This window comes from Podarcis tiliguerta, assembly GCF_965153285.1.
Source record: "Podarcis tiliguerta genome assembly, chromosome: 12".
In the NCBI taxonomy this organism is placed as follows: domain Eukaryota; kingdom Metazoa; phylum Chordata; class Lepidosauria; order Squamata; family Lacertidae; genus Podarcis; species Podarcis tiliguerta.
This window is the reverse complement of record NC_139545.1, coordinates 13,793,458-13,814,780: the sequence shown is the minus strand read 5'-3', so window position 1 is coordinate 13,814,780 and position 21,323 is coordinate 13,793,458. Positions and strand designations below refer to the sequence as shown.

General features: G+C 45.6%; 2 protein-coding genes across 4 annotated transcripts in view; both read left to right on the top strand.

The window, feature by feature from the left end:
• Positions 1-2,684: 2,684 nt before the first annotated feature.
• Positions 2,685-11,774, top strand: LOC310660374 (zona pellucida sperm-binding protein 3-like). Its single transcript, XM_083405031.1, has 11 exons — positions 2,685-3,152; positions 4,722-4,840; positions 4,919-5,022; positions 5,124-5,304; positions 5,840-5,960; positions 6,191-6,282; positions 6,358-6,500; positions 7,482-7,604; positions 9,484-9,600; positions 10,688-10,804; positions 10,908-11,774. Exons 1-11 carry the CDS (start codon positions 2,763-2,765, stop codon positions 10,997-10,999), a joined length of 1,599 nt encoding a protein of 532 aa, XP_083261157.1. The 5' UTR covers positions 2,685-2,762; the 3' UTR covers positions 11,000-11,774.
• Positions 11,775-18,085: 6,311 nt separating this feature from the next.
• Positions 18,086-21,323, top strand: part of DNAJC13 (DnaJ heat shock protein family (Hsp40) member C13) — a 66,003-nt gene continuing 62,765 nt past the window's right edge. For all 3 annotated transcript variants that reach the window (XR_014503337.1, XM_083404633.1, XM_083404632.1), the window contains exon 1: positions 18,086-18,433. The gene's annotated coding sequence lies outside the window, so the exon portion shown is untranslated. The remainder of the gene's footprint in view (positions 18,434-21,323) is intronic.

The window sequence follows — 21,323 nt, the reverse complement described above, 5'->3', positions numbered from 1 at the left end:
CCCTGCTCCCGTGCAATCTGTATAGGTTTTCTAGCTCCCTCCTCCCTGTGCCAGATATGTTGAAAAAGAAATATAGGAATGGTTTGTCCTGCAGGCCATTCATTAGCCTTTGAAGCTTCCTACCCAAGTGAAACTGACCTGTGTTTTGTGCGCCAGTAGTGATTTTGGCCCGGAAAAGCGAGATGAGCACTGTAGCCCATAGTCACCTTTGACTGGACTTAACCATCCAGGGATCCTTTGCCTTAACTACATAAACAAAAGGAAAAGGTGTTTTCCTTCCTCTAGAGTTCTCAAACAGTAGGCATGTACATATTGCAATGTGTACATTTAGTGGTGCAGCAATAAAACTGCTAGCACATTTGCAAAGTGAAGTATGTTTTCAAATTGGATGGGGGACCATGTCGTGTTGAAATTCCTGCACTGCACAGGGTTTGGACTAGATGACCCTCAGCGTCCCTTCCAATTCTATGTAGTGGGTTAATCAGTTAAAGGACAGTAGCAGTCAGTGGCGTAGCGTGGGTTGTCAGCACCCGGGGCAAGGCAAGTAATTTGCGCCCCCCCCCCGCTGCACTGTCCCTCCCCCAGATAGTCCCTCGCTCTCTCTCCGCACCGCACGCCTGGCACTCTCCCCTCCACAGTGGGCAGCGACCCGGCAGTGGGCAGTGAGAGAGAGTGAGTGAGCCAGGTAGGGGCAGAGAGCTGCGAGTGCGAGCGCCCCCCCCCAGATGTTGCGCCCGGTGCAGCCGGCCCCCCCTGCACCCCCCACGCTACGCGACTGATAGTAGTTAACCATTTTCAAATATCCAGTTGGTCATCAAATCATATTGCGCTCTGTTAATACCTTCTAGACTTCTTCTGACTTCATAAGTATTGAAATGTTCGAGGATTTGCCACCGTTTTTACATTTATGGAAACTGAAGGAAAAGTTTGTATACTTCTGGGCTCACATACCTCTGGATTATTCGAAACCCAGAAATGTACCCTATGAGAAAACAATTGGAATTCATATGGTTACCTGTGGGCTTTTCATAATTAACCAGGGCACTTAATGGAGGATAACAAAACCCATTTCAGCCATAATGAATGACCCCAAACAAAGCATGCAGAACAAATACTGTCTATATAGCAAATGGATGTTCCGAAACATCCAAAATGATGAAAAAGCAACTTAATCACTAGAGGTCACTCTATTCCTTCAAATCTCAGATTGTGGTTCAGTCAGCCAAGAATATTTCCACAGTACTTCACTCTAGAATTTCCCCACACACTCACTTTTATGGGGAACTTACATGACATCATCAAATCTTTGTTCTCTGTCCCCTCCTCGCCCCCCCCCCCGTACTTCTATGTTCTCTTTTGAGTGCTCACAAAAGCTGACAGGACAAAGTGGGCTGGATCTCTGCAGGTGTAGACCAGTCTGCCTTGGAAGGGGCATCGTTTTGGCATGTGCACCTTAATCCAAACAAGTCAGAGAGGCTCCAGTTCAAATCTGAGGTGGAGCAGGCAATGACATCCCACCCTCCAACTCAAGGCCAAGTCGTTCTTGGCACCCGAGGCAGAAAATCCCAGAAAAAGCAAAGGGTCATCATAGCACAGCAGGAGAGCAGCTATGATATCCTCAGAATCTTAGAGAAAGGCTGTGAATCTCATTTCTCAGGAACCCTGCATAGCCGCTTCCAGTTAGCATAGACAATACCCAGCTTGAGGAACCAACAGCCTGACTCACTATGAACCAGCTTTCTATGTAAGTGTGTTTCCTCTTCCCTGGTAGTAAAAAATACAGCAATACTAAATTTAATTGCTAACAGTTTGTTGCCCATTCGTAAAAGTGCCTCCCTCTGCCTAATTAAAGGACAGACTCTGTAGCCCTTAGCCAGCCACTGCCACGTAGAAACATTTAATATTTTTTTTACTGCTATCTGACCTGCTGAGCTGAGGAATGTTGCTAAACTAACCCAGCTTTTTAGCACAACATTTTCTGCTGTTATTTGTCCCTTGTGCTACAAGTTTTTGATATTTTAGGACTGGCAATTTGGTTATGGTTAGTGAAGATCAGAAGGCCCTTAATGACATCCTTTTTTGATGGTACCTCAGGTTAGGAACTTAATTCGTTCTGGAGGTCCGTTCTTAACCTGAAACTGTTCTTAATCTGAGGTACCACTTTAGCTAATGGGGCCTCCCACTGCCACCTGGATGTGCATTTCCAAAATATAAGAAAAATAAAACCTACATATAGCAACAGTGTATTGTGTTGTGTAGGCTCCTATGATGTAAGTAATGGGCCCCGCCTGCTAACCTGCTCCCTAAAATATCACTGGTTTGCTCATTTCTATATATAGGGTACCCACATTCTGCATGGACTGGTTGTATGGCAACATGTGCAAATGGCTTTAGTAATTAGGTCAACAAATTACCATATAGCATATATTCAACACAAAAAACAGCAACAACTTCTTGTTGACAAAGGGCCCCATTACCTTCAGTAGCTTAGGGCCTCATCAAACCTAAAACCAGCGAAGGGGAGAGCATAAGTGCACAAAGGACTAGATCCTTACTTATTCAGATACTGTGGCCCAGGTGCAGCTGATTTCCTTGGAGTTCCCCCGTTAAAAATGTCTTAACAGCAGGGGGTGGCAACAAGTGATGTTCTATAAAGGAGGCTCATTACTTGCAATAGATAGCAAATGGGGAGAAGGTATAAAACGACTGCTGCTGGGTAGTTTTCTCTAGGGTGGTGGAATTTCAGAAATAACGTAAGCAGGATGTGGTACTCCAAAGGGTTTGGGTGCTTATTGTTGTGTTGCGTGATTGAGAGAGTGGCTTGTGCTACTATTGGGGAGTCTTCAAGGCACAAGCCAGTGACTGGGCAGCTGCAAGATGGCGCCAGTGAAGAATCTTCAAGGCAAGCTGATGTACCTTCTCCTACGCAGCCCTTGACTTTGCTACCCACTAGCTCTCCGAGGCCTGTTGCGGTGCAATGCCACAAAGACGAAATGGTGATAGCTGTTCACAGAGACCTGTTTGGGACCGGGCAGCTGATCCAAGCTGTTGATCTCCACTTAGGCCTGCAAGACTGCCAATATACTTCCGCTGGTACTTCTGACTTGGTTGTTTTTGAGGTGGGGCTTCAAGAGTGTGGCATCAATCTACAGGTAATGTGAGACTTGTGTACAAATAAGATCCTTCTTGTTTATATATATATATATATATATATATATATATATATATATGTGTGTGTGTGTGTGTGTGTACGTATACAGTGGTACCTCGGGTTAAGTACTTAATTCGTTCCAGAGGTCTGTTCTTAACCTGAAACTGTTCTTAACCTGAAGCACCACTTTAGCTAATGGGGCCTCCTGCTGCCGCCGCGCTGCCGGAGCACAATTTCTGTTCTTATCCTGAAGCAAAGTTCTTAACCTGAAGCACTATTTCAGGGTTAGCAGAGTGTGTAACCTGAAGCGTATGTAACCTGAAGCGTATGTAACCCGAGGTACCACTGTGTGTGTGTGTGTGTGTGTGTGTATATTCCTATATGCACTTACCTTGGAGTAAGTCCTGTTGTATTCAGTGGGTCTTCCTACATTGCAGAGTTATCCCTGTGGGAGTTTCTGCCTCAGGTGCCGAAATATCTCCCTCTTCCCAGCAGAATAAAATGTAGCAATAATAAGTTACATAATAATTTGCTGCCCTTTTTATGATGCTCCAAACCTGAAGCAGCTGCCTTATTCTGCCTAATGAATAGGCTGTCCTGTCCTGTAAACAGCACTTTGGGGAGCAATTTGCAACTGAAAACTTATGCTGGGTCCTGCAGGTGTGTCTTCTCTGAAAATTTAAAGTGATCACATGAAATGTGCTTGTTTGGATCCATTATTAGGGATGGGGAAATATATCAACTTGAGTTTTTCAGTTTGTTTTTTTCCAGTCATAAGTTCAGTTTGCTACACACACATTTCCACATAAGTTTGTGGGTTGTTGTTTTTTTTAAGCTCTCACATTTTAGTGTGAATTTTGCTTTGCGTTTGTGCAGCAGTTTCCCCATAATGCAGTTTTATGTCATTTTCACCAGTGTATGAATTTGTGCATACTTCACGCTAGTGTTTGCATTCTTATACACATTACTTGACTTTCAATTTGCATTGCGAAATTTGGAGAAGTGAAAGTTCCAAAGGACAACTCCATTTCAGTTCACATATTGCTTGGCAAGCGTGGACTGGTTAGTTTCATCCTGAAATGCAAGCTGATTCTAATTTCTCCTCCATCCCTGGCCAGGAATGTAGTTCCTCGAAAATGCAGCTCACCAAAGTTATGCAAAAATTAAAAACCAGCCCTTAATCATCTCTTGTGAAAATAGCCTGACCTTAGTTACGCTCACTCCACAACCACTTTGTATTAATAGGTAACGAGCAATAACTCTGAACACTAAAAATACAGAATACAGTGGTACCTCGGGTTAAGTACTTAATTCGTTCCAGAGGTCCGTTCTTAACCTGAAACTGCTCTTAACCTGAAGCACCACTTTAGCTAATGGGGCCTCCTGCTGCCGCCACGCCACCAAAGCACGAATTCTGTTCTCACCCTGAAGCAAAGTTCTTAACCTGAAGCACTATTTCTGGGTTAGCGGAGTCTGTAACCTGAAGCGTATGTAACCTGAGGTACCACTGTATTGAAACCTGCTGTGAAGTGAATTGTCTAAAGACTACCGGGTTGCTTTATTCTTCCAGACAACAGCAGACTCCCTGTTCTACCGCACAAGACTGTACTATAACCCTAGCTCTGCAAGCAGCCCTGGAATTGTAAGAAACAGCTCAGTAGAGATCCCTATTGAGTGCCACTACCCGAGGTGAGCATCTTAAGCCACAGTTCAATAACCCACTTGCATGTCAACAGCCATTGAGTTGTAATTTCTTTTTCTTTTTAGGGAAGATAAGGTGAGCAGCAATGGCACCAAGCCCACCGGGCTTCCTTCGACTTCGACAAAGTCTGTGGAAAGAGGCTTCCGCTTTTCCTTGCGTCTGATGACTGGTAAGGGAGATTCCAAACCCTGAAGAGGACAGTTTGTCAGATACTATTTTAAGTCTCCCTCTCTCCTCCTCCTTTCCTTTGTTTGTTGTGGATGACTATAGATGACTGGAGTGCTGAGAGGGAGTCTACTCGATATTGGCTGGGCGACTATCTCCATATCCAAGCAGACGTCGAGAGGGAAGGAGACCATTTACCTCTCAGGTTATTGGTCGATAGCTGTGTGGCTAAACAAACACCAGAGGAAGAGGCCAGCTTACAATATGCAATTCTTGACTTCCATGGGTAAGATGGGGGGGGGGGCGGGAATTGAGCAAGAGACTGACTAGCCTTAGTGGAACCCGTGGAAAGGGACTGTTACATGTCACTCCAATTTCTGAGCAGTGTGAGACTGCAGGAGTTACCGTGATGGCTCCCTCTGGTGAAAAACAGCATAGGGATTTGGGGGGGTAAATTCCTGTTAGTGACCCAATCCTCACGGGCAGCAGAGGATCTCTGTCTGCTTGCCCACCTTCAGAAGAGATGCACACAGAATCACTCCTGCCTATACCGACCTAGAATCAATTAAGGCCGCAATCCTAATGCAACTTACCTGGGAGTAAGTCCCTTTCAATGGAGGAGGACATGCCTTTGAGTGGGCGTGGTGAGGATTGTGCTGTAAGGCTGCAGTTCTACACACATCTCCTTGGAAGTAAACACCCTGGGCTTGCTTCTGCGTAAACATACATAAGATCAGGTTGCACGTTTACATTCCCAAATAATTGCCACACTGGATTAATGCTCAAGCGTTTTTTTCTGACTGTACCATCTTTGGATCCAGATGCCTGGTCGACGGGAGAATTCATGATGTGAAATCCGCCTTCAAAATCCCAAGACCGCGCCTGGAAACACTCCAGTTCACCATAGAAGCGTTCAGATTTTCTGGGGACGTAAGGAACTTGGTGAGAGGACTCCTTCGTCTCACTAGGTTCCAGGGCCAGCCCTACCATTGGGCAGAATAAAAGTGAGAGTGAGGGTGTTGATGGGCAAGGCTGGCTGATCCACCCTGCACCTCCTTAAGAGTGCCTGCTGTCCTTAGTCTTGTGCCTGGATAGCTGGCCCTGCTTACATTTTTCATTTACAGTGAGATGGTGGCATTCCCCACTCTGACCCTGTTTAATTTCCTTTTAAGATCTACATTGCTTGCCATCTGAGAGTCGTTGCGACTGACAAAGGACCAGATCCTGTAAATAAAGCTTGTTCGTTCAACAGCCAAAGAAGCCTGTAAGTATCATAGCTTGCATTACGGGAAAGACAGGGCTTTGAGGAGTACTAATGTGACCTTTTTGTATGTATCAGTTGGCTACCAGTAGAAGGCTCTGAGGACATCTGCAACTGCTGTGAAACTGGGAACTGTGTATCATCTAAAGGATGGCCCAGCACAAACAACCCCAGCAATCGCCGTACATCAGAACAGAGGGAACAAGTGACTTCAGGGTCAGGTATGCTCTAAACCTGGGCGGTGGGGGAACCTGTGGTCCTCCAGGTGGTGTTAGATTCTACCTGCCACCAGCTCCCTCCAGTATAGCCAGGTATAATGGGGGGTTGGGTCACATCCTACACCATGTTTATAAAGTACACTTTCCCCCAAAGCATCCCAAGAACCATAGTTTGCTAATGGGGCAGGGGGTAAACTGCAGTTCCCAGGATTCTGTGGGGGAAGCCTTGGGCTTAACACCAGTCCTGAAAGACGTACATTGGCTCCCAGTACACTGACCTTTAAAGCCCTAAACAGCCTTGGCACAGTATACCTGAAGGAGCGTCTCCACCCCCATCGTTCTGCCCAGACACTGAGATCCAGCTCCGAGGGCCTTCTGGTGGTTCCCTCACTGTGAGAAGCAAAGCTACAGGGAACCAGGCAGAGGGCCTTCTCGGTAGTGGCACCATCTCTGTGGAACGCCCTTCCATCAGAAGACACGTGAAGGCAACCCTGTATAGGGAACTTTTTAATGTTTGATGTTTTATCGTGTTTTTAATATTCTGTTGGGAGCCGCCCAGAGTGGCTGGGGAAACCCAGCCAGATGGGTGGGGTATAAAGAATAAATTATTATAAGTGCATAGTATGGGTGTAACCTTGTACCCAAGCAATAACTGGCCTGCCACAGACTCCTGACCCCTGCTCTCAACTTACTCTGTGGCAGTAGCTCAGCTACTGAGAACTGCAAACTACACACTAGCTGGATATTCTGGAACCTTCTGCATCTCTAAACTGAGTGGGAATGCTTGCATGTTGTCATAAGTGATGCTAAGAGCAATGCTATACATATTTCAAAGGTAAAAGCCGTGCACATGGAGTTTCAAAAAATGTACAGTATTGTTTTCCACATTGCACAGAAAGCTTGTGGGACCAGCTCTTGCCTTTAACACCGGGGATAAGCTTGTTTTAAGGCTCTAAAACAACTCATTCTGTTGTTCGCTTCTAGCTATCATTGACATCTCGGAAGGGGAAGCTGAAGCAGACCTTCTGGTGGGACCTCTCTTAATCCTCGATGCTCCTTGGGACCTCCAGAGAGGGGAAGTGGAAACAACAGACATGGGGGCCCAAGGTAAGAAAGGAAATGGCTAAATCAAAGGCTTGTGCTATGATAAAGTAGGGGTGGGGATCTGTGGCCCTCCACCTAACTTCATGCAAATCCTGGAAGGGGACAAGAAGGGGAAAATTGCGGGGGAGGTGGTCAAAACAGATGAAGCCAAGGCTCCTTCTGCAACTATTCAGTTCAGACCTGGCGAGAATGATCAGTTCCTTCCCCGGCAACCTCCTAAGGAGGACTGGATGGAGGTGGAGGTGCAGAGAGAAATTGGGGGGGCTGGCCCCACACACAACAAGTGTGCAGCCCCCCCCAACAGATAAGAGGAGGTTCTGCTTGACACCTGAGGTGTAGGTTTTCAGGACCCACCCTATTCTTGTGCCTGTAACTTGTTTTAACTTTTTTAAATACTGAATTTTGAATTCTTGCCACACACACTTGCTGGTGAAAGGCAGGTAACAATTTTTTTTTTCCTTGCTTCCAATACATTTTTATTTATTATTATTTATTAAACTTGTATACTGCCTTTCATCCATAGATTTCAGGGTGGTTCACCATTGCCCCCCAATAACTCATCATTTATTTCACATTCATGAGATGGCAAGAAATACATACGCTACATAACATTTTTCAAAAACAAAACTAAACACCACCTTCTTTCTATCAAGAGCAATCAGAGCAATCAGAGCAAGCAAGCTCCAGAGTCAATCTGCAAGGTCAGGTTTCTGCCTCTGCAGAAGATCCAGGGTTGGAACACCTGAGGTCAGTCCCGAAGTCACAGTCCAATGGAGCTCCCAAAGCATCCATTAACAGAGAAACTTGAGCAGACACAGAGTCTCTGCCTTGCTTCCCAATCTTGATCGCTGCACCTGAGTTTGCTCCAGTGGAGCCTCTCCACTTATCAGAACATGTGATCCTCAACTACCCAGCAGGTAACAAATTTCATCACCCTCCTCGTCTTCATGTCTATGTGGCATTCCTAGAGAGTTTCAAGCCACTTACCAATGGAAGCCTCTCATCTAAGCCTTGCGATGGGAAGAAATGATCAGTTTTCTTCAAGTTTTTGTGAAACATATTTACTTTCGTATTGGTGGAATGATATTTCTTGAAGGAAGGGCTGTTGATGACAAATGGCCTGGAGGCTGAGAACTTGCTATTTTCATGAAATGTACTTGTCTACAGGCTACAACATATAAAACCCTTGCTAGTTCATTGTTCTGGAGGATGGATGGCGGCTAACAGATTGAGGTTGAATCCTGACAAGACAGAAGTACTGTTTTTGGGGGACAGGAAGCGGGCAGGTGTGGAGGAATCCCTGGTCCTGAATGGGATAACTGTGCCCCTGAAGGACCAGGTACGCAGCCTGGGAGTCATTCTGGACTCACAGCTGTCCATGGAGGCATAGGTCAATTCTGTGTCCAGGGCAGCTGTTTATCAGCTCCACCTGGTACGCAGGCTGAGACCCTACCTGCCCGCGGACTGTCTCGCCAGAGTGGTGCATGCTCTAGTTATCTCTCACTTGGACTACTGCAGTGCGCTCTATGTGGGGCTACCTTTGAAGGTGACCCGGAAACTACAACTTATCCAGAATGCGGCAGCTAGACTGGTGACTGGGAGTGGCCGCCGAGACCATATAACACCGGTCTTGAAAGACCTACACTGGCTCCCAGTACGTTTCCGAGCACAATTCAAAGTGTTGGTGTTGGCCTTTAAAGCCCTAAATGGCCTCAGTCCAGGATACCTGAAGGAGCATTTCCACCCCCATCGTTCTGCCCGGACACTGAGGTCCAGTGCCGAGGGCCTTCTGGCGGTTCATGAGTACATAGGAAACTTATTAAATACTTAACTATACTGCTAGGCCAGAAAGTTCAGTCTTGTTGTGATTCCTTTCTTAAAGGTGAATCTCATGTGATAGAAGCCGAGGCTGACTCTACAGTTGGACGTCAGTTTATCCTCAAAGCAGACGAAGGACTCGGATGGCTGCTGGATTCCGATAAGGCTGTGACAACAACTGGTAAGGTCCTTTTAGAGAGCCAGTGTAGCATAATGGTTAGAGAGATGGACTAAGACCTGGGAGAGCAGGGTTCGAATCCCCACTCAGCCTTTAAGCTCACTGGGTGACCTTGGGCCACAGTCACTCACCATCTCTTAGTCTAGTTGTGAGTATGAAATGGGAAGGAGAACCATGTACACTACCCTGAGATCATTGGAAGATAAAAGTGGAATATAAATGTAATAAAATAAATAGATGGCTCGATATAAGAGAATCCATAGATTCCCCCCAAAGGCTCTTGCCTCTCAGTAACTGTAGTCATGGCTTGTTCCACCTTTTGCAATTTTGCTCTAAGAAATCTGCTCCAATAATTACTACAGCTATGGTGATTTTCTTTCCTAAACCAATATACTGGGATCTTGAGAAGTGTTAGAGAGGGTGTCTACCCAAATAAGTCCTGAGGCCAGAATGGGATAGACAAATGGGACCTGAAACAAAATGTTGCAGTGTGTAATGCTGCTATTTAGGATTCAAAAACCACCAGTCAGTCAACTCTGGAGCAAAAACAATCCTCATTTGACTGTTTTTTGGGGGGAATCCCTCTAAAGTTTGTGGGTGGGTGGTGCTGTTTAGGCTACATGGATTGGAAAGACTTGCGAGTCGAACTGTTTGGCTCCAAACCCGGAAGTGGGCGTTCCGGTTTATGAATGTTCTTTGGAACCCGAACGTCCGACGTAGCTTCTGATTGGCTGCAGGAGCTTCCTGCAGCCAATCGGAAGCCGCGCCTTGGTTTCCGAACATTTTGGAATTCGAATGGACTTCCGGAATGGATTCCATTTGAGTTCCAAGATACCATGGTAGAGAGGTGAAGATCAGAATTGTAATGAATGGCTAATTGTAGCTAACGCAGAACAAATCAAGATGCAGTTAAAAGCAACAGGAATTGTAACTTCCTTCCTTTCCCCTCCTCCTCCTCCTCCTTTTTAAAGCCCTGTAAGACTTTTTTAAAAGCAAAATGGTGGCTTTGCCTCTGAGCCTCCAAAGTTGCTGTTCTTGACAAACTCTTTGACAAGCCAATGCCTTAACGCTCCTATTCCCTTGCCTGTAGATGATGCACCACACACCAAATCTGAAAATGTTGTTGAGGCCAAGCTAACCTCTGCTACAGATGAAAGCTTGGTTGAACTGGCACCCTCTGTGGAGATAACAAAGTTGTCCCTGCAAGGTAATGGACATAATGAATGCATGGCACCGTTTACTAAAGGGGTTGGGTAGCGAACCATGGGAGATGGAGCGCTTGGTTTTAATACTACTTAAACTCCTTTTAGGCACTGCATCACAGAAGGGGAATGTCCTGGAACGAATCCAAACCACAGCAGCTGCAATTGTGGTGCTTGTCCTACTGAGCTGCTTCTTCTAGATACGTGGATAAATCCATTTGCTTGTATATTGAAAATGGAGGTTTTTTTCTTGCAGCCTGAAACTGTAGAGCTGGCAAGAATTGTTTATGTAATGTCTGCTGCACAAGCAAAGTTTGTGGCCAGGTGGATCATCCTCTGCAAGAGCTTAAGCAAAATGGACTACTGAAATGAAAAATAAAATGCATGTGGTATTCACTGTTGTTTTCAATCGGCAAGTGATGCATAACAATATGCAATTGATATTGTTTTTCCCCCATTTACATTGAGGTGAGGTCTCCTTTGAATTAGATAGTGCAGAATAATAATTATCTACATTAGTTGCTTTACTCACAAAAGCAACTCTAAATAGCTATGGTTTTATGTAAAATCTCATCACAGCAAGACAAATAACACAGCTTTTGCTGGAAGCCGAACTGCAGCAGAACAGTAGCTGCGCAGCATGCAACTAATATAGGGAGAAATGGAAATCAACGCCTTCAGTCGTAACACTCCATTGGCAGAGAAATTCTGCCTTCCAATAGAAAACTGCCCTCTCAAATCTTCTTGCAGCAGTTAAAAAGTCCTGTCGTAGAAGAACCTCAAATTACTGAGGTTCTTTTAAAAAATGGCTCAGTGGTGTTAACAGCAGAAATGCATAGCCTCAAGCCTATATAGTAAAACAAAACAGACAATCTGAGAAGGTAAAGTATAATTTTCTGCTGTAACTTGCAATTAAACTGGTATTATTCAGGTTTGAGTTACCTTAAGGCCTTGGTTAGTGATACAAATTCAACAAATGAAGATGTTTAAAGGCATGTTTTCTCACATTTTCACCAGGGAGGGTGGCTAGCAAGTGGCCACGTGTTCCCCTTTGCAGAGAACAATTCTTGGTTTCCAACGTCTGCAGAGGGCAGTCCTCTATTTGAAATACTGGACACTGTGTACTTGATATGCTAAATATATTGTGCATTGGCCAAATGTGACATGCAATGATAGCGGGAACATCTGTAAACTAGATTGGAACATCTATCATCTGATCCTAGTTGAGTATGTGTGTTTCTAATCTCCATCATGCTCCTAATTAGCAGGAATTCTTTACAGTACTCATGTTTTTAAGTGGGAAATATTGTGTTTTATGCCTCAAGACTAGGAGTACTACCCTACCTTTGGTGAAAAAGCATGCCAGATTTTCAATTATGAGGGGAAGTCATGTGCTTGGCACAACCTTGTTTAACAGCTATTTAACAGGCTGCTGTATGTCAAAGGAAGCAGAGCTGAAATCATTTCATTTGAACTTAGACCTTTGGCAAGCTCTCTTTAGTTTGTTTAGTGTCTAACCAGAAGAGCCGGTATTTTGCCATTTGTATGCCGGCAGCTGAAGTCAAGAGCTTTTGGTCTTTGTCTGCTGAGTCATCATTCGGAGTCCCTGTAACATCTTGCTTTCATAGCTTTAAACCAACAGCAGCAAACTGCTAACAATGATTGCATATTGGGGGGGGGGGGGCTACAGTGACAGCTCGGAGCTCGACTTTAAAACCTCCCTCTTCAGCCTGACCAGAAAAAGAGAAATATTTTAAAAGACCCTGTTTATTATTCAAAAGAAAGCGCCTGCTGAAATAGTCCTCAGAACACTATAGCTGTAGAATACAAGCAAAGTTCCATTCGGTTTTCTTATCTCTTTTGCAGAGGTAAGATGTTAATGGCCTGTTTTAAAATTTCAGTTATTTGACCAAGCCCTTTAACCATTTATGCTAGGTGAATACAATGGTATTCAGGTTACATACGCTTCAGGTTACAGACTCCGCTAACCCAGAAATAGTGCCTCGGGTTAAGAACTTTGCTTCAGGATGAGAACAGAAATCGTGCTCCGGCGGCGCGGCAGCAGCAGGAGGCCCCATTAGCTAAAGTGGTACCTCAGGATAAGAACAGTTTCATGTTAAGAACAGACCTCCGGAACGAATTAAGTACTTAACCCGAGGTACCACTGTAATCCTCCCCCCCCCCAAAAAAAACCTCACACACACAAGTACTATTGGTCAACTTCTAAAAATCTATTTAATATTTGAGAAGATTGATAGGTATTGTCTGTCTTCTTCCTGTTATCCTGAAAGCTTCAAACAGCTGAGGCCTATCCACTCCATATAAATATACTGATGACTCGCTAATACAGTGACAAATCTTATTGTTGCTTGAAGAAACAGTATACTGCTGCCAGCATTTTATCCCTGTTTCCTTCCTGTTTCTTGTTGCACCCGATAATACTTCTACATTTATGCTTCATTTGGGGGCAAGGCTATGTTTACAGCAACCGTGCTGAACTCGGGCACCGTAAACAATCATTTTGCAGTATCTAAGTCCATGTAGATCAGCAATGTTTGCTTTATTCATCCTTGAGACGTACACACGCCCTCACTCTGAACAGGCACCCAGTTGCCCTCCCTCTCACCTTCCCAGCGCTTAGTCTTATCTCCTGCTTCCCTTCCACTGCATGCTTCCTTTTCTATCCCTTTGATCACTGCTTTTATCACACAATTAAAAAACAGTCTGAAATATACTCGGAGTCGAGTGTGGATTTCATGCTCTTTATTCAGCTCAGAGTAGTGAGGAATGGAAGTTCCCCCGAAATGTCTGCTTTATATACATTATTTACACAATGGGCCCCACGTGATTGGCTAATTCTGGGATTCGCCTGTAGGCCAATCAGGTTGCGGATTCACTTCCACCTAGAGTTGGATTGGGTGGCTCCTGCGGACCAATCAGACTGCTGCATTTTGGATCCTATTCAACTCAGTCCATAGCCCAGTCCTTTCTGTAGATGGCGGAAGGACAAATGCCATGGGAAAATTTTATCCATATACTGGCAATGGCGTATCAACACCACCCAAAGGTTTACATTGGTTTAGTAGGACTTATTCTGAAGGGCAGGGATGGGGAGCCAGTGGCGTTGGACCCCAACTGCTGTCATCCCTGAGCACTGGCCATGCTGGCTGGGGATGATGAGAATTGGAGTTCAATAGCACCTGGAGGGTCATGGATCTCCCATTCTACCCCTAGGGTGTAAGAGGATGTCTGACATTCACAAGAGCGTTCCAAGACAGCAACCTTTTTTCCCAACAATGGCATGGAGGATAGCTCAGTAGGTAAAGCATGAGACACTCAATCAAAAATACGGTACATCTTCTAGTTTTAACCATGCGCTGTGATGCTCTCCCCATCTGTGGAAGGCTGTCCCCAACAGGGAAATTCTTGAGCATTTTATGCTTTAGCCATCCATGCCAGCAGTGTCAGTTGAAGAGTTGTGAGTTTGAGCCCCTCATTGGGCAAGAGGATTCCTGCATTGCAAGGGGTTGGACTGAATGACCCTCGAGGTGCCTTGCAATTCTGTAAAGTGAGGGGCAAGTATGCAAACAGTAACTATGGTGCCAGAAGAAGTGCAGCCCTAAGCACCTGATCCTAGTGGACAATTCTTACGTTTTTTTTAATAGTGAATGAATTGTCTACAGCATGATTCAAAGATGTGGGTAGTTCTATTTTTCCTTGTTCAAAATTGCAATAGCGGTTCTGGAAACTATAAATGACTCTACTCCCTTTTCATCACAACAAATCCAGTAAAAAAAAACCAACCAAACCTGATTCAAATGACTATCGGAAGAAAATAAAACAGAGCTTTCCAAACGTTTCATGTTGGTGACACGCTTTTTAGCCATGCATCATTTCATGACACAGTAATTCAGTTTTAATAGCAAACCGCAGGTGAAACCCAACCCCTTTCCAGCCCTGGAAGAAACACAGGGAGTGTTTTTATGACACACCTACACACTGCAGCCGACACACTAATGCGTTTGGGAAGCTCTGAAATAAAAGGGAAAAAAGGTTAAGCTGGCCGTTGCATTCTGCATTTCTGCTACCAACCAAGAGATCAGGTGTGAAATGTCATAACAATACACAAAGGCCGGCTATTAATCCCATATCAAGGCTAGAGAGTGTGTAGTTGGTGGTTTTCAGTTTTTTCCTGCTTGCATCCAGAAAAGTAACATGCGTGTCCAGGGAGTTTGGATGTTAGCGTGAGAGAGTTTGAACGTGCAACACGCCACACCACCTGTTTTCAAGGGCAGTGGAGTTCATGCGGAAACTTGTGTTTGCATAGCAGTAAAGGTAATTGATACAGGATGCTGAATTGATCCTCAAGTTGGGCTGAGAAATGCAAGCTTCTTCTGACAGCACCAACGCTACTCTTCCTTCCCACCAGCATCAAAGGTAAATGGAACATTCTCTGGCTTTGAATTACAAGAGCTAAGAGATGAGACCAGGACGGAATTCAGTTTTTTAGATGACGAAATGGGAAAGGCTGAAATGCAGGCTAGACTCTTCAACTGACACTGCTGGCATGGATGGCTAAAGCATAAAATGCTCAAGAATTTCCCTGTTGGGGACAGCCTTCCACTAGAAGATGTACCGTATTTTTCGCTTCATAAGACGCACTTTTTCCCTCCTAAAAAGTAAGGGGAAATGTGTGTGCGTCTTATGGAGAGAGTGCAGGGGGGAGGCAGGCAGGAAAAGTCCCCAAGAGCTGCACACAAGCTCCGCACGGCTCTTGCGGGCTTTTCCCCAGAAGGGAGAAGGGACTGACTGGCCGTGTCAGTCCCTTCTCCCTCCTTAAAGGGTGCACGGCTCCTGTGGGCTTTTGTGGGAGGTGGGGGAATTGCCATAGCTGTGCGCAGCCTCTCCCAGCTGGAGGGGTTGTGCGTGGCTAAAGAGGAAGCCAAGACAGCCAGCGCGATGGATACCGCTGGCTGTCTTGGCTTCTTTGCTCTTTGGGGCTGGGGGGGGGGGATAATAATTTTTTTCTTGATTTCCCCCTCTAAAAACTAGGTGCGCCTTATCAAGTGAAAAATACGGTATCTGGATTTAAAATGGGATTAGACAAATTCATGGAGGATAATACTCCTAGTAGTTACTAAAGATGAGTGCTATTTTTCTAGAACTCACCATGAACGCCTCCCTTGTTTTCTTATGACGACAATGGCACCCACCTGAGAGGTGCTAGAACTCAGTTCCAGTAAGTTCCAGCTGAAAAAAAAGACCTAGGTAGCTAAATGCTACCTCCAGGAGCAGAGACACCATTGTCCCTGCCATTCACATTTACAGGTCAGTTTATGGAGAATTACATATCATATCTTCCTAGAATGAGAGCTAATGAGTGCCTATGAGTAACAATTTCAAAGGAAGGAGCTATGTGACAGTGAAGCATTACTGCCGTACGAGCTTTCAAGTTTTTAGGAAGAACTCTCAAAAACAGGCAGTAAAAAAAGAGGGGCAAAGCTGTTCTGAGCCACCCTTTGGAGTGGTAGGGATGTCCTACTGGCCAAACTACTTGATTCCTGATCACCTGAGCCAACATGGTGTAGTAATTAAGAGTGCTGGACATGGGTGACCAGGGTTCAAATCCCACCCCCCACTCCACTTCAGCCATTCAGCTCACTGGGTGACCCTGGGCCAGTGAGTCCCTCAGTCTAACCTACCTCACAGGGTTGTTGTGAGAAGAAAATGGGGAGAGAACACTAATTAATGGGTAGATCAGGGGTCAGCAACCTTTTTCAGCAGGGGGCCGGTCCACTGTCCCTCAGACCTTGTGGGGGGCCGACTATATTTTTTTTGGGGGGGGGGGACTGAACGAATTCCTATTCCCCACAAATAACCCAGAGATGCATTTTAAATAAAAGCACACATTCTACTCATGTAAAAACATGCTGATTCCCAGTCAGATTTAGAAGGTGATTGGGCTGGATCCGGCCCCCGGGCCTTAGTTTGCCTACCCATGTGGTAGATGAACACTACCTTGAGCTCCTGGGAGAAAAGGCAGGATATAAATGTAAATAAATAGATGAATGAGCTCAGCCAACAGTGATAATATTTGGAGCAGGGGGGGCATTGTTTACAAAACTGAGCCCATGGATACTGGCACAGAGTTTAAAGCACAATCCAACAAAAATAAATAAATTCTTCCCCACCCCATGGGGCATAATTTTTATTTTTATTTTAAAGCACTGGGCAAAACATTTCTGCATTGCAGGGGATTGGACTAGATGACCCTTGTGACCTTTTCCCATTTTATGATTCTGCAACATGTCTCTCCGGTATTAAGTCTTTATAGCCACAGCGGGCGCTGTAACTCTGCAACGGCTTGATGTCCCACCCTGAAATGTGCGCTCTCCCATTGTCTCCCAAGACAGACGGATACCAATACATTTTGTGCTCCCACTTTGTATTTTCAATACTGTGAACAGCCCTGTGATCTTTGGGTGAAGGGCTGTATACATCCCGTCCCCCCCAGGGGCCGTGCCTTCTTCCCCGAAAAGTGATTGGAAACGAAGCCTATAGACCTGAGAGAGACCTGCAGTTTTATAAGAGTTTATATTTAAAGTGGGACGCGGGTGGCGCTGTGGGTAAAACCTCAGCGCCTAAGACTTGCCGATCGTCTGGTCGGCGGTTCAAATCCCCGTGGTGGGATGAGCTCCCGTCGTTCGGTCCCAGCTCCTGCCCACCTAGCAGTTCGAAAGCACCCTTAAGTGCAAGTAGATAAATAGGTACTGCTTTATAGCGGGAAGGTAAACGGTGTTTCCGTGTGCTGCACTGGTGCTGGCTCGCCATAACAGCTTCGTCACGCTGGCCACGTGACCCGGAAGTGTCTCCGGACAGCGCTGGCCCCCGGCCTCTTAAGTGAGATGGACGCACAACCCTAGAGTCGGACACGACTGGCCCGTACGGGCAGGGGTACCCCTATTTAAAGTAGATAATTAAATAAGCAAATTAAATGAATTTAGATATGCAGCAGATTTTTTAAGGACCCACAGAAAGAGGAGGAAGTCAAACTTTGAAATGTTAAAATGGTTGCAAAATGAATGAAAAGTATAAATTTGAAAAGTATAAATAAAAACCTTTATAAACATTGTCCTGGGAATGGACAGAGAGAACCTCCATTCCCAGGAGAACTCTACCTCACCTCTCCGTCCCCGGCCAGAGCGTGGGGCGTTCCCTCCCTTCGCTCCGCCCCTCCTTCCCTCCCTCCCTCCAGCTGCGCGCTCTGCGCATGCCCACTTCCCTCCGGCAATGGGAAGCGAGGTGAGGTAGAGGCGGCCGATTAACTGAGCGGGTCAGCTGAGCTCGTCGCGTGACCAGGCCGGGCAGGCGGCGGCGGCGGCCTCGGCCTGGACTGCGCGTGCGCGCGGAGGGTGGCTCCCCTGCCCGAGCGAAGATGGCGGCCTCCAGAGCCAGGCTCTGAGGGGAGGCGGCAGCGCTTCGGAGGGGTAGCGGCTGCAGCCCAGGAGGAGGAGGAAGAGGAGAAGCCCTCTCGGCGGCAACTGAAGCAGCTGCGGGGGCTGCTGGCTCGCCGCGTCTCTTGTCAGTGCGAGGCTTCGGGGGTGCGGGACTGGACGGCGCCGCTCCCCGGCCAGGTAAATAAATGGGTGCCCCCCCCTTGAGGGCACAAAAAAGAGACTGGAGGGAACCGCCGAGGGCTTTGCATGCAGTGGGGGGCCGGGAGGGAAGGGAAACACGGACTTCCCCCCCTTATTCATCCGAGCCAGTGACTTCTCTTTTCTCCCCACCCCCAATTCAGTAAGCGCCCCCTCCCTATTTCTCCTCGGTAAATGGAGGTGGCAAACAGGGGTGGGGATTAAAACAGGTGTCTAGCCCTCATTTCCGCACTTGCTTCAGGGAGGCCGGCACCCACCTTGCAAAACCCCTCTTTCTATTTTTCTTTCCCTGTGGCCAAAGCAACAGGGGATAAGCGGGCTTCTCACTATTATAGCATGTTAACTGTTGTGTTTCTAAGCACAAAAGCCTTCATGCTTCCACAATTGTACGTATCAATGTGTTTGGAACGGTTCCCTTGGTTTGGGGGCAACCCCTTTGCTTGGCTGCCACTGTGCTGCAAAGGTGGTGGGTTCAAACCCCTGCCAGAAACTTTAATGCGCTGGCTAGAGTTCATCTTTCCCATGGCTTGTTGCTTCCTTGCATGCTCCATCCAGTCTTTTGGGAAGAAAATTCATCGACGGACATAAAAATGGTATAGTCAGATTATTGCATTTAATTTCCACCCGCCTTGGAGTTTTCTTTAGAAATGTGGTAAGGTAGATGAATTCTTGGGAGGTGGACAGAATTTGTGCACAATATCTTCTGAATTGCATGATGCTGTGATTGAGAACTGCATCTTCAGTTCCATTCCAAATGGAAGTTCCACATCCAATATGTGTTTTGAATCCTGGGTTTGTATTGTAGGGTTAGCAAGGGTGTTTTATATAATTCACCACAAAGTAGGGAGTAGTAATTCTTCAAGGAAACGGCACTTACACTTGTGCACTGCAAGCCGTGGCTTTTAAGAGACTCTACTTGAGAGCTGCTTTTCTCACGCTGAGAGCCAGAATGGAAAAAGAAACAATCAATATATATATAATAGACTTTAAACAAGATGTTAATGTATGGGCTGTCTTTGGCATCCAGGAATTGATACAAATAATTTGAAAGCAATTCTGGAATGTCCCCCACCTTCTGAGTAATTTGAATGCATGTTCACATGCATGAGTATCTGAGTAAATGTTTTTCCACTTACCATCATTTAATCATTAACACCCAGAAGTAAGCTGCTTTCTGCTTTTTTTGTCCTTGTAATTCTTTATCTGCTGCATTTTCCCAGAAAGTCCACAACCCAGCTAACTTTTGTGGTAGATTGGCGAATGAAATAACTGTGGCAATTGGGCCATCTGGCAAGGGAGTGGCAGTATATTTTAATTCTATGCATAATTTGATGATTTCAGGAGCCCATGTGGTTATTTTCCTAGGAAAGTATGCAAGTTAATGTGTAAAATGCATAACCACAGTATATTCTGGAAACTGGATCTAGATAAGGCAAATCAGTCTTTCTTCTGAACTATATGTATGCCCTTTTTTAAAGTTAATCAGCTTGTAGTCAGTTACAGTGGTTTATTATTAAATTTATATCCCGCCCTTTATCTGAAGATCGCAGGATGGTTCACAACAACAAAAATACAAGAGAACCCAAAATACATAATAAAACAAGAACAAAAACAAACCAGTAACATGCCACTCACAAACACATTTAAAATGACATAGAATATTAATCAGCCCAAGGCCTGGTTATCAGCCTTGTAGTGTCAATGTTGAGTTCAAAGACAGGAAAATAGATACAACTTGGTAAAAATGTTTAACTATTTGTCTTGATGCTACTAGTGGTAGACCTTGGATTTCCCAAGCTTCAGCACAGGAGTCAACAAACTTACCGCTCTTCGGGCCGGTGTCTCCAGCGCTGATCGTGCGGTGGGCCGGGGGAGCGCGTGCCCATAAGCATGCACACACGCTATTTCCGGCGCACTTCTGGGTCGGAGGAGCACTGGAAATAGCTTGTGCGCCTCTGACCTGGATGTGCACCAGCAATAACACTTGCACATGCGTACAAGCTGTTTCTGGTGCTCCTCCAACCTGGAAGTGGGCAGCAGTGCTGCACCGGTAAAAGCAGGCAGTGGGGGTCGCTGTGGGCCAGATAAACGAGTCCCTTGGGCCTTATCTGGCCCGCGGGCCTTAGTTTGGAGACCCCTGTTTTAGCATCTTATTGGAAGCTTTGGTGGGTGTGGGTTTGTAGTGTACAGGGCAATCCTATATATGTCTACTCAGAAGTAAGCCCCATTGAGTTCAGTGGGCCTTAACTATTGGGTAAGAATGTTTGGAACTACAATCTTAAACATTTATTCCTTTATAATGGGTTCTGTGTGCTGGATGACCGTTTCCATCATCCTTGGTCAGTATGGCCAGTAGTCAGGGGTGATGGGAATTGTGTTGTGATGGCTCCCCATTCGTGGAATGCTCTCCCCAGGGAGGCTTAGCTAGTGCCTTCATTACACGTGTTTAGGTCCCAGGCGAAAACATTTCTCTTCAACCAGGCCTTTGGCTGATTATCATTTTCTGGCCCTGTAAATGTATTTTTGGGAAGAGGATTATTGGTTTGCCTTTGTTTTTGTATTATGTATTTTGTGTTCTCATTTTGTATTTTTATGTTGTGAACCACCCTGTGATCTTCAGAAGAAGTGTGGTATACAAATTTAATAAATAATAATAGTAATAGTTCAGCAACATCCAACGATCCAAAGGTTAGTTGTCTCTGACCTATAACTAGTACAACACAATTGATATGAGGTAATATTATAGACCTTTGTCCGTGATTTTTTTAGCTTCGGCGTTTTTTTGTTTTGAGACAAATGTTATACTACACGAATAGCAATAATTCATTATTGATTTTCAAACCGACTGAGTCAATGGAAAAGTCATTCA